This window comes from Periophthalmus magnuspinnatus, chromosome 11, assembly GCF_009829125.3.
Source record: "Periophthalmus magnuspinnatus isolate fPerMag1 chromosome 11, fPerMag1.2.pri, whole genome shotgun sequence".
Taxonomy (NCBI): Eukaryota; Metazoa; Chordata; class Actinopteri; order Gobiiformes; family Gobiidae; genus Periophthalmus; species Periophthalmus magnuspinnatus.
In genome coordinates, this window is record NC_047136.2 from 8159268 (window position 1) to 8175979 (window position 16712).

At 38.5% G+C, this 16712-nt stretch overlaps 1 protein-coding gene across 1 annotated transcript; it reads left to right on the forward strand.

Annotated features, from left to right (window-relative positions):
- The first annotated feature begins 722 nt into the window (after positions 1 to 722).
- Positions 723 to 15132, forward strand: tmem64 (transmembrane protein 64). The gene is made up of 3 exons (XM_033975001.2): positions 723 to 2196; positions 9198 to 9353; positions 12119 to 15132. The coding sequence occupies exons 1-3, from the start codon at positions 1492 to 1494 to the stop codon at positions 12311 to 12313; spliced, it is 1056 nt and encodes a 351-aa protein (XP_033830892.1). The 5' UTR covers positions 723 to 1491; the 3' UTR covers positions 12314 to 15132.
- Positions 15133 to 16712: the final 1580 nt, after the last annotated feature.

Sequence of the window (16712 nt, forward strand, 5' to 3'; positions counted from 1 at the left end):
CAAAAGTGCTTTAAAAATAAATAAAAATACAATTACATACAGATGCAATGCAGTTTGTTACTTTCTCATCATATCGACTTGTATTATTAAGTTGGAAGCGATTATTCTATATTTGAAGAGTGAATATAAAGTTGCTGCAGCTGTAAGTTTACCTCATGATATATATATATATATATATATATTTTTTTAAATCTGAAACCCAGCTTAAACTTAAAACCTCCCAGTTCCCCAAACATTTTAAACCTTTGTATGAAATTAAAAGTGCCTGAAGACTTGTTGCAGAAAGTTGCACGTGATACATGGTCATGACATTGTATGAAGGCGCCATCTGGTGGAAATACCAGCAACTGCATAAAATTACATTTCAATACTATAATATAGCCCTATAGCTTCTTGTGGTGCTTGTGAATTCTGCTGGAACTGAACCGTGAAAAAATGTAGGCTATTTAAAAGAATAGCCTACTTTAAGTATTTGCCCATGGTGGATCAGCGCAAAAAAACAAAAAACAAAAAAACTACAACTCAACAATCCCAATAAAACCTGTAGTCGTGATTATGCTATATTATGCTAAATCAATGAATATAAAACAAAAAATATTATGCAATCTGTTATTTTTGTATTTATTATTTATTTTCGATGCTGTCCCAAATTACGCGAGAACAAATCCCGGGCCGTGATTGGCTGGGATCGTCTCGAGCCTGTCACGTGCCCTGAGGTTACTTGGCATTCTGGGACACAAACAGTAGACGGAATGAATAGGTGTAACAGCGACAATAACGGCACCGTGCACACTGGGAGCAAATACTAAACCACAGCCGCGGGTGGAGAGATACGGAGCTGACAGCACGTTTATTCTAGTGCCATACAGTCCTACCGGCTCTGTCTGCGAAGGAAGCTGTGCCGAGGGCCGTGTTGTTCGGGATGTTCTGAGAAATGCATCCGTGGACTTTATCCACGCAGCGGGCTAGTTAGCTACCGACGGGAGTGAGTAGTCAACAGTGCTGTGATTTGTGATTTGCTGGAGGATTGACTTGACTAGGACGGACAGGGATAATGGATCAGTCGAAGAAGTTGATATTTTCGCAGTAATTTGCTTTTAAGCATTTTGGGACTGCACATTGTCGGACCTGATCATCTGCCTCACCTCGTCTTGGACATGTCTTCGCTGGAAATGGCGTGTTTGTCAGGTAGAAAGGACACAGTTGTAGGCTGTAAACTCATAAACTGTCGTGTAACTCAACGGGTTTATCCAAGATAGGTACTATGGCAGGGACAAGATAAGTAAACTATTACTAAGTGCTGCCCAACATAGGATGCTCAGAGACTCAAAGCAATGTAATGTCAAAGATAGAATTATCATTTGCATAGTGAAAGACATACTTGTACTTGTTATAAAACGAGACAACTCCCTGGACACCAGACAGTGTATTAGACAGTGCCGCTTCTGTGGATGAAAGGTTAGGCAGCTTGCGCAGACCTGAGGGGCCAGCATGTCCATGTCAGGGCCCACAGCTGTACAGCTGTTCTCCAAACTCCTGAAACACGCCGCGGGCAAAGCACAGATCCAATTTAACCGCTGGCTGCAGAGGACCGCCACCGAGGAGTGTGACAAAATAGACATTCTCATCTGCAGCGCCTTTGACGAGAGGAGCGGTGGTCTGGGCAAATCTGATGGAGACTCTGATGTCCTCGGTGACAGTGCAGGGACCCCCGCGCCAGCGGAATTTAGACACCCGTGTTGCATCACCACTTGTTGCTTTAAGAGTGCCCTTCTGGCCTGTATCCTGACTCTAGTGTGCTTCTCCTCTGTCGCCTTGGTGAGGCAGTACCTCAAGGACCTGCTGCTCTGGGTAGAGAGCCTGGACAGTCTAGTAGGAGCCATGTTATTCATAGTAGGCCTCATCATAGTGTCATTCCCGTGTGGATGGGGCTACATTGTCCTTAATGTGGCTGCTGGATACCTCTACGGCTTTGTGCTGGGCATGGGGCTTGTGATGGTGGGTGTGTTGATAGGGACCTTTGTGGCACACCTGGTTTGTAAACGGCTTCTCTCGGACTGGGTCCTGAACAAAGTGGGCAACAGTGAACAGCTCAGTGCGGTCATTCGAGTGGTGGAAGGCGGAAGTGGATTAAAAGTTGTGGCCTTAGCAAGACTTACTCCCATCCCATTTGGGCTCCAAAATGCAGTTTTCTCGGTGAGTATCTAATCAGGATAGTGTTTGGCTCATTACTGTTTGTATCAACAAATGTGGATAAACATAAATCCACTAAAACTAAATTTCTGTGTCCAAAGTTTGTAATTATTTGAATTTTATCAATTTAACCTCAACCTTCATACACACAAGTACACAAATGGAAAAACCCAATCGTGGTGTGCAGCCTATCAGGTAATGTGATTACAACTTCCCATTGAGATCTAATGAGAGGCGACACAGTGCTTTAGCTGCGCTTCTACACTTAACCTCAAACACTCGACCTTCATACATGCATGAATAATTTATGATCTCTGATTGCACCTCTCACTCCAGTCATTTCATGAAAGTCTTTACACTTTAGAGAAGACTAGAGTTTATGTGCATTGCCAGTTTCATAAAATATTGACATGAAATATTAGACCCTCAAATGCTATGCAAGCCATTGTGCATGAGGTGCTTCATACAATACACAATAGCCTTAGATATAGTTGTATCAGACATTGAAAGTCCAAGGCAAAATATTTTAGTTTTGAGGTTATACTATTATTTTACTAATCCAAAACATCAGCCTGTTCTTGGAAATCTGACAGTGTGTTGTTAGTTAAATAAGGGCTAAGCTTGTTTGAGTCTAAACAAATAGTCCTAGACAGTAGTGCAGCTGCTAAGCTTGAGTGTGGTACAAAGAGGGCAGTTGGACTTTCCATGAAGGGTTATGCAAAGCTTTATGGGTATGAAAATGTTGCCGGAGTGAAGACGGCCTGAGAACAAAGTTGACTTTATTCAGCTTGGCCGAAGGCCTTCTCAAACAACATCTCATTTAGCAGCAGGCTACACTCAGGGCACTAAATCCATCATCAGTCACAGTCACACGTTAAAAATGTGTGGTCACCAACACACACATGTGCCTTTGTGTTCACAAGGAAACAGGATGCTGTAGGTTCTTTTACTTTCTGTAAGTCTTCAAATACTGTAGCAGCCAAAAATCGACAGTACCAAAAACATTTGAGGCAAAGTGCAAGCTTGAAAGACATTTATAGCTGAGAGCAGCGGGAGCTGATGCACTGGGCTGAGGCAGAAAGAGGAAAATGACGTAAGAGTCTTTCATAAGTAATTATATGCTCCAAAACCAAATGTCTTTTCTTTTGAATTCTGTGGTGTAGCTTGAGTCACATGTCCACATTTCAAAATAACTTGAGATTTGACCAGTTTTAGCTATTAAAAAAATAATTGAGACAAGGGATTCAATTGGCAGTAATAGTGTCAAATATTTTATCTTCATCAATTTACAAATGAGTCACTATTAAAGTAGGCATTACATTTATGCTCACCTTTTTAAAGCCTTTGACTGTTTTCTAATAATAAGTTGTATTGTATGAACTTGTCACATCAGCCTGTAATGCAAACCTTGCTGTTTGCTGCTCTCCTTTGTGCAGTGAGGTAGTTATTTGAAAAGCCTGGTCAGTGCCTCACAGTCAACAGAGCTCAAAGAAATGTAGATTTACTTGAAGAGATGGGTAAGACTAGAGCAAATTGACAGAAGATTTGACCCTCTGCCTCAGCAAATACACTACACAAAAGTGACAAGTTACAAGATGTATGCTAATGCATGTGCTTTATTAGCCTTTGTGCATGTGTAAGATACAGACTTGGATCTTAGGGGATGGTTTTCCTCTGCATGACTGACTTGAATTGTCATTGGTGCACAGTTGAAGCTTCAAAGCTGAAATGTTCTTGTTCGACTAGCCTCGAACTGTCTGCGAGTGACAAAACCAAGCTAATTGCATCAGTTAGTGTTGACTGAGCTTGTCCATGTTATTGCTGAGAAATTACTATGTAAAAACATGGGATAACATAATGGCTTAATCAACTTGAGAACAGCCAGTTTAGCAAACAGGATCAATGAAAACGAAAATGCTTTCTATTTTTGTTTATTCATGAGAGTAGTTCCTTTTTGCTGTTTATTTCTCATATTGCCCAAATTCACACGAGTCTTCACTGACTGAAAAGTAGACCATGAAACCACAATGCAATATTTTCAATATTTCAATCCGCAGTGTATCTTGTAAATTCATTACTGATAGGTCTACTTTGATAAATTGACTGTGTCTGTGTTGGCTTTATAGACTTGCTGAGAATCCCCAGTGTAGCATTCCTGGATGAGGCAGTCTGTCATCTTTGCTTACATTTCTCTGCATTGTTCTGCAGACTGCCGACTCAGACTTTAGATCATTTTTGTGCTGAGTCCTTTTCCCTTTAGTTCTATTGAAATGTCACACTTATATACCACACATGACTTTTTACATTTATTATTTAGTCAATATGATCTCACAGTTGGGTCATTTAATCTGGTGAAGAAAGCTCATCATTAGAGCTTGCGTTACACTGGCCTTTGTCTGGGCACACACAAACTCCAGTGTTGGCCTTTTGTGGTGGGGCTGAAAAGGTGAATGTCACAAGTGTTCATTGGGGAGGTCGCGCTGCCAAAAATGAGCTAATGGCTTGTCTAGATTGTTTTATTTCAGGGTTTATCTTGATACAAATCCCTTTATTAGCTTTATATGTGAATTCTGAGTTTAAAAAACAAAGAAGGATTCCATTATTATTATGCCTGCTATATCAAATTATTCTGTGTTACTCTAAGCACAACTTGTCTTGATACTCGGAATCCAAACAGGGTTGATATTAGTGAATAGTTTGATTTGATTGTCAACATTGAGTGCAATACCAAAACCACTCCTTTTAAGTGAGTGAGATATTCAGGTAGTCTATCACGTAGTCCCTTATACATTTTATACAGTGTTGTTCTTTTCTGATAGATAGCAATAGTCAGCCTACGTTTTCATAGTGTACAGTCATGGGTTTTAAATTGATCACCTGTTATGAAATAAAGAGCTGAGTGAAGAGTGGATGTAAAGGTTTCAAAGTAGAGGCTGAAGTCTGCATGTATATTACATCTCCATACTCTAGTAGAGAAAGAAAGGTGGCTTGAGCAATTTCTTCGATACATGATTCTTTTCTATAATAAAATTATAATTTTGATTTTAAGCTATTACATAATTCCACGATGTGTAGTTTAAAGGATATGTTTTTGTCAAGCCAAAACCCAAGATATTTATTTAAATGTTGACTCTTTCAATTGATGTACCATTTAATGTATAAAAAATTGTAGCTTGCACATTACATCAAATCATATACTTAGTTGTTTCTATTCAATGATAATTTAAGAATTTTTAGGGAGTTTCTGTCTGTTTCTATCACTCAGTCATCCAGGTCTTATCCATAGCAAAAGACGAAGTTTAAATCTGTCACCTGGACGAATCGTTGTAAAAGTGAAGATGTTGAGGTTGAGCTCTGTGATTGTAGAGTGCGGAAACTCTGATTCACACCATCCACTGCAGCACAAACTCAAACAGCAGGTATTGGTCAGTGTGTGTGGGCTTCCTGAAGACTTCTACCTGGAGTCAAACCCATAAACACTGTAAGACAAAACCCTGAGCCATAAACAAAGCAATGTAGTCTACTCCATTCAGTGTGTGAAGAGTGCAGTGAGCGTTACATTGGAGAAACTAAACCGCTACTCCATAAGACAATGTACCAACACCGGCGTGAGAGCTCCTCTGGACCCCAGTCTGCTGTACATCTCCATCTCAAAGCCACTAAGCACTCCTTTGAAGAGAGTGAAGTTCAGATCTTAATCAGAGAAAAGAAATGGTTTTAGAGAGAAGTTAAAGAAGCTATTTTTGTTAGGAAAGAGAATCCTTCCTTAAAAAGGAACAGGGGCCTGAAACATAAATTGAGCCTTGTTGCACTCCTTTGTTTAAACTAAAAATAATTATTTAAACCCATCAGCTACTACTGCCTGGGCTTCTGTTTAAAATATAATTTTGGAACCAATTACATGTAGGATTGTCAAATCCAATATGTTTCAGGCGCTTCAAGAGGAGTTTATGATCTACTGAATCAAAAGCTTTAGTTAAATCAATAAACAGAGCTACACAATCTTATTTGTCAGCAAGGTCATTTAAAACGTTTGTGGTTGCAGTGACAGTACTCTGTAGTTTTTTTCTGAAACCCGATTGATAAGACTTCAGAATGAAGTATTTATTTAAATAAATAATATGTATCTTTATTAAATAATAAATATACATAAAAATAATCATCAGACCTAACAGCTTGGATATTTCACTAATTCCATTTGTATTATTCATGTATTGCTAAACTATAACCTTCAGGGTCTTGGTTGCATAAATGGGAGACAGCCATTAATTTGCTACACAGGGTTTCCCCCTGTATAGCCGGTGCATTTGTTGATGCCGCAATAACAATACATTTGAAACAGGCTGTGCAGCCTGAACTTGATCTTAATGTAGTTGAGAAGTGTTTCACTGTGGACTTGTGTGATGTCGGCTGTGCCCTTGCTAGCCACTTTCCCTGGCTACATTTCACCGTGTGCCCCCTGCTACTTTCTGCTGTAGACGGCGTATATCGGGTAACCTAAAACGACTCTGGGACTGCAGCAGTTAGCAAAACAATAGGACAGCTCAGGAAAAATAGTCCTACGTATATTTTATTACAGCCATATACCATCAACCATCTCGCTAGGCCTTTCCTGTACTTTCACCCAGAGTGCCATCATAATGAGCTGATCAAGCACTTGGCAAATCCACAACCTGATTTATAGCACTCTTAACTGGTGGCCAAGATATTTAATTTGCACACCCCTCACTTTGAAGGTCCCTCCCTGCAAATCTGGGGAGAAAACTATCCCAGAAATTCACTAGACGTAAGACATATGGGGCCAGAATGCATTGTTACTTCTCCACATACATCAGGACATTTGGACTTGCTTTGAGACAGTATAGCAAAATCAAGTAGTAGGAGGTTTAGGGAGAACTCTGCATGGTTATAAAAATACTTGCGCTTATAGGAGACAGCTGCATAAGCGGGAGGGACTTCATAAAACATGTGCAGCTTAAGTCCTGGATGATGGTGTCTGCTGGTTCTACAGTGTGTACTTTTACAAGGGCACGTGGCAGAGATAAACATTTTATCTCTATGTTATTGACACAGGTGCACAAACAGCACTCTACAGGATAAGATGTTATTACTATGATGAATTTAATTAGAAGCAGTTTGAAAGATGGGTGCCTTATTTAAGAATCAGTTGTAAATACATACAAATAGGGCTTAGCTTTTTGTGTTATGTCTTTTGTGTATATGTAAAAATAAATGGTATATTTTGAATGACTCTAGCATTAAAGAGTTGCTCTAGTGGTGGTGGTTGAATAACAACTACTAAAGTATTTATTTCTGCATTTTCTTTTGGATTACAGTTCACATTTTTATGATATGGTACATTTGGAAAAGTGTTTATTAAGATTATCATGCTTTTAAAGGTCCTATATTATTCAAACTTGACTCTTGTGAGTTTTAAACCATGTTAAAATGATGTTACCTCATCAAAAACGTACATGGAGTTGTGTTGTGTTTCATTCACACATATTTCAGTAATCCTTTATTATTAGTCTGACTACATTTCCAAAGCTCAATATGCTCTGTTCCACCTTGTGATGTCATGTAGTGGTAGATTTCAAGTTAATGGCTACTTTTTACTTTTGTTCAGTTGAGATTGGCAGCTCCAGAGCTGAAATTATCCAAATGATTAAAAAAACAGTGGAGCACTTCCTGTATTACCATGTGACATCACAAGGAGTGTTTTCTGCTTGAAAGAACTTCGCTTAAGTATGCAGGGTTTGTCTTAAACATGTGTGAATGAAATAAAACACAACTGTAGGTATATTTTGATGAGGAAACAACATCATAATATAAACCAGAAAATGACATAACATGGGCCCTTTGTTTCAGATTGCAATCAGATTTTGTAGTTGTATTTTTGAGATTTTAAGAGTTTGCACGTCATTTAAGTCATGTTTAGCCTCCAGAAATCAATAATCAAATTTTGATGCGCATGTGAACATAGCCACTGTCAAGTAGTTTCAGTGTTGTAGTACATTTTCAGTAGGATTGGCCTATATTTCAGACATAAGCCAAATAAAAACTAAATAAAACAGTGTTATCATGACGAGTTTACCAATGACTTTAAAAAAAGCAGTTTACATTTAGGCTCCATGATCATCATTTAACAAGGCTATCTGACCTTTTATAAATGCCCAATTACCCATACACAACTCAACAAACCAGATTAACTAATGGAATAGGTAAATATAGTCAATTGTAAAGCAGTTGGCCCTATTGTTCATTCAACAGTGAGGCTTGTTCCCTGTTTAAACACTCCAGTGACATTTTGGCACTGTTTGTGTCTTTGGTTCTCTTTATCAGCCACAAAGTCCACAGTACAAGGTCACACACACACAGCTGGCACCACCACATGCGTATCGGCTCAGACGATCACACACGCACACACACACAGACACACACTTGTTTATTTTTAGGGTTATACAACTGAGGTATGAAATTAAACTCCAGAGAATCATGTCACGCTGCAAGATGATGACACCAGCTGGGATTTGGATCTCTGTTGTCAAATCTGTACACCCAGAAGTGATATCTTCCTGCCTCTTTTTATTGGACAATTTAAGGATGTGGCTGTTTGTGCAATAGATTTGTAGATGGAAAAGTTCACCAGGAGTATAGTGAAAAATAGATTGAGAATGAGAGTCTTTCTACCTGAACTTGGTTACATTGTGTTTTAATTGATGTCATGCTATGATACGTTAAAATTACCAAATATATGATCTGATTTATATCCCAAAACAAAATTGGACTGTTATTAATCCTTTTAATCAATTTATAAAGACTTTAATTCACCTGTTGGCATATCCAGTTCCTCTGTAAAGGATATGTTCTTCATGGTGTACATATTCACATGATTTTTTTTTTTTTTAAGTAAAATCTATTATACTGTATATATTTGTAAAAAAGAGAATGATCACTTTAAAAACAGCCCACCTGGTTATGTCTTGTGTGTGTGTGTTTTCCAGATCACAGACGTGTCCTTGCCAAACTACCTGGTGGCCTCCTCTGTGGGTCTGTTGCCCACTCAGCTCCTGAACTCTTATCTGGGCACGACGCTCCGCACCATGGAAGACGTCATCGCCGAGCAGAGCATCAGCGGGTACTTTGTGTTCAGCTTACAGGTTAGTAGAGTAGACCATAGATTCCTGTGCAATCAGTTATGTGTTAAAGGGATTATATTGACCCCCTAGAGTTTTCAGCCATGTCATAATGCTGTTGCCTCCTCCAAAACCTACCTGGATTTGTGTTTTGTTTCACACATGTTTAAGTAATCCTTTATTATTAGTGTGTCTATATCTCTAAAGCTGCAGTGTCTGTATCTCTAAATTGGTCTGTTTTACCTAGTAGTACCTAATAGTTTTCAAGTTAACAGCTACCCTTTACCTTTTATTCAGTAGAGATTGGAAATTCCAGAGCTGAAATTATCCAAATGATTCTAGTGAATGTGTATGGCATTTAAAACACAGTGAAGCACTTACTGTACTACCACATGACATCACAAGGTGGAACAGAGTGTTTTTTTCTGTTTGAGAGAAAAAAACTCTAACCTAAATATACAGGTGTTTAAACATGTGTGACTGAAACAAAACAAAACTCCAGGTATGTTTTTGATGAGGAAACAACATTAGAACATAGATCAGAAAACTATGTAATATGGGCCATTTGATAAAGATTCAGTCATTTCTAATTGCCATTGATCAGCTTGGGTCTATAGCCAATCCTCAGCAAACACAAACACTCAACACAACTGTTTTATTGTGTTGAGTTAAATGACTTCTTAAAAGTCTGTGTTTTGGTTCTATTTACGAGCCTAAGGTGAGCCAACATACAGGGCCACGCCATCTGTACTTGCTAGACCAGGAGTTGGCAACCTGCGGCTCTTTTCACCCAAAATAAATTATAAGTATTTAATTGAAGTGTATTTTATTTGTGCTAGTTCTTTTTTTTAATTGTAGTTCTAAATTGGAAGATTATTGTGATCTTGAAATAGTAACAGAAAATTATATTATTATTTTTAATTGCTCAAAACAAGCGTCACACTCGCGGAAGCCGGTGTACCTGCCCAAACACTGTGCACTTACTGCAAAAATAAAATAAACACACAGCTTTGTTGAAAAATATCCGTAGGGAGAAGAGAAAAACAAGCTGTTTCGGAACTGATGTGGAAGGCTGATCTGAGGAAAAATCTATTCAAGAAGTGGATGAAGTGTGCAAATTCAACTACATATGCAAGTTTTGTGGCCGTTCAGGAAATAGTCAGGCATGGCAAGCCGTTCACAGATGGAGAATATATGAAAGAGTCATTCATTATGATTTCAGGACACTTATTTGCGGGCTTTAAAAACAAGTGCGAAATTGTGCAGAAAGTCAGATAAATATGTAAGCAGCTATTCTCCACTATGATCTATGTTAAAAACGGCACTCACGTCTCACAGATGACGGCTTACAGTCCTGCGTAAAGATGAAAGTGACTTTCTACAGCCCTGATTTGCAGACGCTGTGTACAGACGTTCAGGGGCAGAAGTCCCATGAACCAGGTAAAATAAATATTTATCCAGATATTTTGCAAATATTTATTTTTCTTTAGTTAGTGACATAGTGTATACAATATGTACAGTGTTATCTCCATTTTAGATGTCAAAATGTATTTGCGGCTCCCATTGGTCTCTTTTCTGTAGAAACTGGCTCTTTGGGTGTTAATGCTTGTCGATACCTGTGCTAGACAAACCTGATCGTTGAGTTTAGCACATCCTATTTGCAGTCAAGTGTCTACATAGCTGTTTGCAGACACATTCTTTTACCACAGAGTCAACAAAGGTGTTGTCATGTTTGACCTGCTTGTACACTGTATATGTGGAGACTCACTCTTATGTAAGGCCCTCTTATAGCATTATACCCTTATGCTGCTACATATGTGATTTTGCCCACAGCACTGCCTGGCCCACCCTTGGGTGACTGTAAGCCTCCTCTCTAACACCTGTTCTGCTTTATTTAATCCTGTCAAGTGCGAGAACATCAGCGGCCTGAAATATTGGACAGCTTTAGGGGTTTTACGGTTCGAGGGTCAGCTGAAGATTAGTGGATGTTTGAATGCCCACTGCCCTTGTTCACTTTGACAACTGGCCTCAATCACACACAGGTTTTTCACTCTGCAGGTGGGAAAACCACTTGTACCATTACTGCTCATAAAGACAGGATACTCATTTAAGTGACAAATGGATGCATTTATCTAGTGCATAAAGGTTAAACAAAGAAGGATGTAGTCAATAAAACCAAATTATATTTAGCTAAATTGGAGGTATAATTGCTTGATTTTTGCTGTAAAAAGAGCAAGTTTTGTTTAAAGTGTGGTTTGATTTCATGAATGTTTATAGCAAATGAAATAGTTTCCTATACACCAAAGGTTCTTACTTCTCAGCTAACAAGATACTTCTGACATTACAGTTCTTGGTAAAACCCCCTTACTCAGCACAGCTCAACACATTTGATATATGACTCTATTCTGAAACAAAGGTACACTGTGTTGTTTTAATTAAATCAGTGGAGATTATATCTATGTAATGTTCTAAATTTTCTTTCATTATTTGCTCTTGCTGGTGCACATGGTTTTACTGACTGAAGATTAGCTGCAGACCTGTACCCTGATACTAGAAACATGAATAACTAGAAACAAGAATACCATGAAATTTAGAACATGAAATACAAGATTTTTCTATAAAGAGACAAGTAATTTTGTTTTTTACAGAGGGCAGTATTATTTAATTTGCTAATGGCGATATATTGTGCAGTCCTAATGAGGATATGATACAGCTGGCTTAACACTTGGATTCCTTAACATAGTTTGATATACTGTGATTCACACAGTTCGTCCTTGTTTGGGTTTCAGATCGTCATAAGTATTGGCCTGATGTTCTACGTGGTGCACCGGGCTCAGGTGGAGCTGAACGCTGCCATCGCCGCCTGTCAGATGGAACTTAAGTCGTCCCATATGAACGGCTCCTCGTCCAATCACAGTGGCTTCAGCTACTGCAGCAAGAGGCCCCACGCTGGCGGGACAGGGAACTGCATTAATGTGGTGTGAAAAAGACCCCAGTATCAATGACTACTCCAAACCAGCTGTCCTCCGCTATGAGAACCATGGGATAGCTTTACTCAGTTGTCAGCAGCAAATTCTGTCCTCCACTTCTGCCACTTTAGCCTGTTTGAGGTCCACAGACTTGCTTATGGCTACTTGCAGTGTTTAGGATTATTTCGAATTTGCTAGGTACATATTGCACACTACTGTTACAGGAGATGTCAAAAACACAAGTCATTTAAATAGAGGTCAACATTGACTTCTGGCTTTATTTAACTCTGAATGTGCAATCTGGAGCTTACAAACCACAGCTGTACATTATAGTGTCAAAGATATGCTAACCTATGCACCTTTCCTGCCATTGGTCTGTTATCACTGATCTTACCATTAATAAGGGCATTTACATTTTTACACAGTCATTTTTACTGTAGCTACAGTCTTAGTTAAAATTGATTTAGTACACTCAGAGTGACTTATTTCAAGCATTTTACTGAACGGAGTGCTGTACATCGCAACAAAATGATCAGTACTAGTATACACACAATGCACTCTTTTGGCTTCTGTTTTAGTCAATACAAAAAGTGAATTCCTTCATAAATTAACTGGAGTTCTGTAATGAAGTATCTTGTTCAGTATCAAAACCACACAGCCCTACGCTGTGTGGGAATTGAACCACAAACCACAAATATGGTTAGGCCTGCCACAATAACAAATAAATAAACAGCACAATGAAACACTTGAATAGTTGGTGTAAATGACAAAGCTCAAAGTGCAAAGAAATGTACATATAATAAATGCTGAGCTCAAAAGATGTTTTTGTTTGGACCACACATTGAACAATAAATTTATATAGTAGTTATTGTGACAGGCTTAAGTGTTATATAACCATCACAACTAAATATTTCACTCTTTGTGTACTCTATTTTACTATTGTGAATTGAACATACAGTAATGGTACTCTTATTATTTTAGTTTATTTAAACATGGGACTGTAGACTGTTTGCTTTGAGACAGAGAAAGGCTGTAGTTAGCAGCAGCAGCCTCCTCCCTGCGCTCCTGTGGTTTGTGCTGAGTGGAGCCGCCGTCCTGGAGATGGTTTTAGCTCTGGTGCAGTTTTGATAAGAGCAGCTGGAGATCGGAGCAGATTCACAGCGGGAAACTCTGGACCGTTCAGGAAAAAAAAGTCCAAGTCAGCTCCACAGCCGCTCGCCACATGTCCACAAACATTTATTCACACACTCAGCTCAAACACAGCTGAGACGAGATGTCCTCTGACGTTTTATTTTTTACGATAAAATTATTTAGTATTAGTACATTGATGACTCTTGATTGACTCTTTGTTTAGAAATTCTGTGCAATACATGGAAGAATGATGAAATTGAATGTCATATATATTTTAGTGCTGAAACCAAACTAATGGGAGATTACTAACCCAAACATTAATTTTAGTGTATAAAGCTATGCTGCATAGGAGGCAGTTATTTTTATGCTATTTTCAGAGGTAAGGGACATGTGACTTTTATTTTTACGATTCATGTACTACTACACCAGGGCCACTGTAGTTGTTTTGCACAGTCCACCACTACAAACTACAACTGTTAGTTCAGTTGGATCATGTTTGATCTATAGTTGAACCGATGTGTCTGAAGCTGACAATCAAACACCACATGGACACTACGAATGAATGTTTTTATTTTGTATGTGTATAATTGTGACGCTGCTCCTGACTGGGAGATTATAAGGGCTCTCCACACTCCTCCTCCCTCTGTTGGTTCACAAAAGCCAGGTTTTTAGGCTTGTGTTGATTTAATTTTTGTAATATTTACATCACAACACATTCCATACCATGTCAGTCCCTTAAAATTGTAATGCTGTTTATGCTAAATAGTTTTGTTCACTGCTTGCTGGTTGAAAGGCTCCATCTTTTCTGATAAGCAATAATGAATGAAAGCAAAATATATGAGATGATCGTTAGCCTAGTTACATTGTAGAGCACATGGTGACTTTGGCTCAATTTTGTAAAGATGTATTATTTTACTTGAGTGAACAAAAGTCTTGATCCATATTCCACTGTATGGTGTAGTGTGTACATTCCCAGGTTTGTGTTATGGTCTGCCTTTTACCTCCCGCTGCCTCTGACACATTTTTGTGCTGCCTACAAAAGTGAGACGATGTCATGAGACGCACCAATTTATGTGAGCAGTACAGCTCCTCAGATTAACTTTGTGAGAGGGTATTTGAACTTAAGAATATCAAATGTAGTTTTTATGATAGTAAATGTCGTACTATAGATACATAAGCTTGATTATGAAGTAGGAATTAAGATGTATAACATGAACACTCTCTAAACAAAGTGCCATTTGTGAAGCTGTCCTGTTTGGAAGAACTGGAAGTTACGCCATGTTTAATGCAAAAACCAAACTCATGAAACTTGATTGGCCACCATCATGGATAGTTCCCATATTTCAGCCTCGTATCCATGACTTTGCAGACTGTACAGTGACTACAGTGCAGGCACAGGCTCCGGTTCTTCCGAGGTGGGCTCTACTTAAAACTTTAGATCTAGTTATGCAACAACAGATTCCTGAGGGAAGTATATTTCATAGCCACCCACACAGACCTGGATTTGGGGCAAAGTCGCTAAATGGGTCATGTTTGGTGCTATGAAATGCTATACTTCCCATCTGTATCAAGTGCATTACTCTTATACTGTATTTTGTAATACAGATAATTTTACAGTGTATAAATAATGATATTTATCACTGTACAATGCTTGTTCAGTGTTATTTATGAGAAAATAAAATTATCTAAGTTTTTTTTCTTAATACATGTGTCTATTATTGTACACAGAATCAATCATGCGTGCAATGAGATACAAATGACCATGCTGTACTGTCTACTCTTCTCATATTCTTTCATTGAAATAAGATAAGTGTTTTAGTGTATTTTGCAGTTTTGCTTGCTCATATTTAGGAGTTTTCTGAGTGGTGATTGCTGGTATAACACATTTTTTATTTGTGTTTTTTTTTCTGAAAAGATCAGATGATGTGCTAAGGTTGCAAATTAATCCAGATAAATTTTAGATTCAAAGAGTTTAAGTGGGATTCTGTACCATTTTCACATCTGATTGAAATGTTCTGAATTTCAAAAGCCACATGCTCTGCTTCTAATTACTAATTTTCACATGTTTGCATTATTGGACTTTTATAGCCGATCTTTGTTTATTCAAAAAACCTCCTAGAATCCACTCCTCCTCCACCTGTATCTTTGCCTATGACCTAGCCTTAACCTGTAACCCTGCGCAGGTACAAACTGTTCTGGCGGTTTTCCCTTATCTTGCAAAGGGCTAAATGAATGCCAGTCATCAGATATGCAGGCCCACCGAGAGGCCAGAAATAATGCTTGCTTCTGGGGTAGTTTGTCACACTGATTCTGAAGTGGAGCAGTGATGGATGCGGTCAGTCGCTGATATAGAAGAGAGCAGGACAGTGTTCACCTGCCCTTGGATTTGGTCATGTGACTTCTGCCAGATCAAAAGGGGAGAGCAGGTCACATGATGGGGTAGACCCTATTGGTGCTGGTAATAAGTAACACAAATTACTTTACTGTTAAGTGGCTAGAATTTACATTTGAACAGGTTCTTGCATTTATTCAATTACAGATGTTTTCATTGCTAAAACCCTAAAGAAAAGCATACATTCTTACTGTGGTGTCACTTGCTTGTGTACATGGAGATAGATATTCATTTCCATACTGTAAAACATTCTAGGCAAAGCAATATTATCTCCTCGCAGACAAGAAGGTGGAGTACTTCCCATCAGAGAAGTTAAATATGTTTCTTTCGTACTATCCACTTTACCACTTGTACTTAATTACACACAGTGCTGGGATGTATTTGCCCCAACAGACCAATGGCCATAGACACAAAACCAAGAACATTGATTTTGACAGGCCTCAAATGAAATCCTGAGATCTCACTGAGGGCTGTATGGCTGGATGCTCTCCAAATACATCTGTGAAAAACACACTTGAGTCATAGTGGAGTTTTAAAGGTCTGAGGAGTAAATAGAGGTCTGTGCAGTTTTATGTCAAAATGAAATAAAAAGATGTATTGTCTTACATTTATAGAGAGGCAATCGAAATGAAGTCTGGTATTTCAGATGGATAGATCCAACATCTGTCCATTTGCTGTTGTACCATTGCCCAAATAGCTTAGAAATAGTTAATTCGTCCATTTTTTCCACGTTTTCTGTTAGCTTACTTAGGAAACATATACTGCCTGATCTTAAAACCATTATAAACTGAAGCCCGGAAACGATGTTCATTTTAGCAGCAATGACCATAATAAAGTAACTCTCATTCATTCTGCTATGTAATATACTTCTCAATTATCATTTTAAATCCC

Excerpts from the sequence above, each read along its gene's own strand:
- tmem64 (XM_033975001.2), top strand. The coding sequence starts at position 1,492 with ATGTCCATGTCAGGGCCCACAGCTGTACAGCTGTTCTCCAAACTCCTG. Across the intron at positions 2,197-9,197 it reads TCCAAAATGCAGTTTTCTCG|ATCACAGACGTGTCCTTGCC; the intron begins GTGAGTATCTAA and ends TGTGTTTTCCAG. Across the intron at positions 9,354-12,118 it reads ACTTTGTGTTCAGCTTACAG|ATCGTCATAAGTATTGGCCT; the intron begins GTTAGTAGAGTA and ends TTTGGGTTTCAG.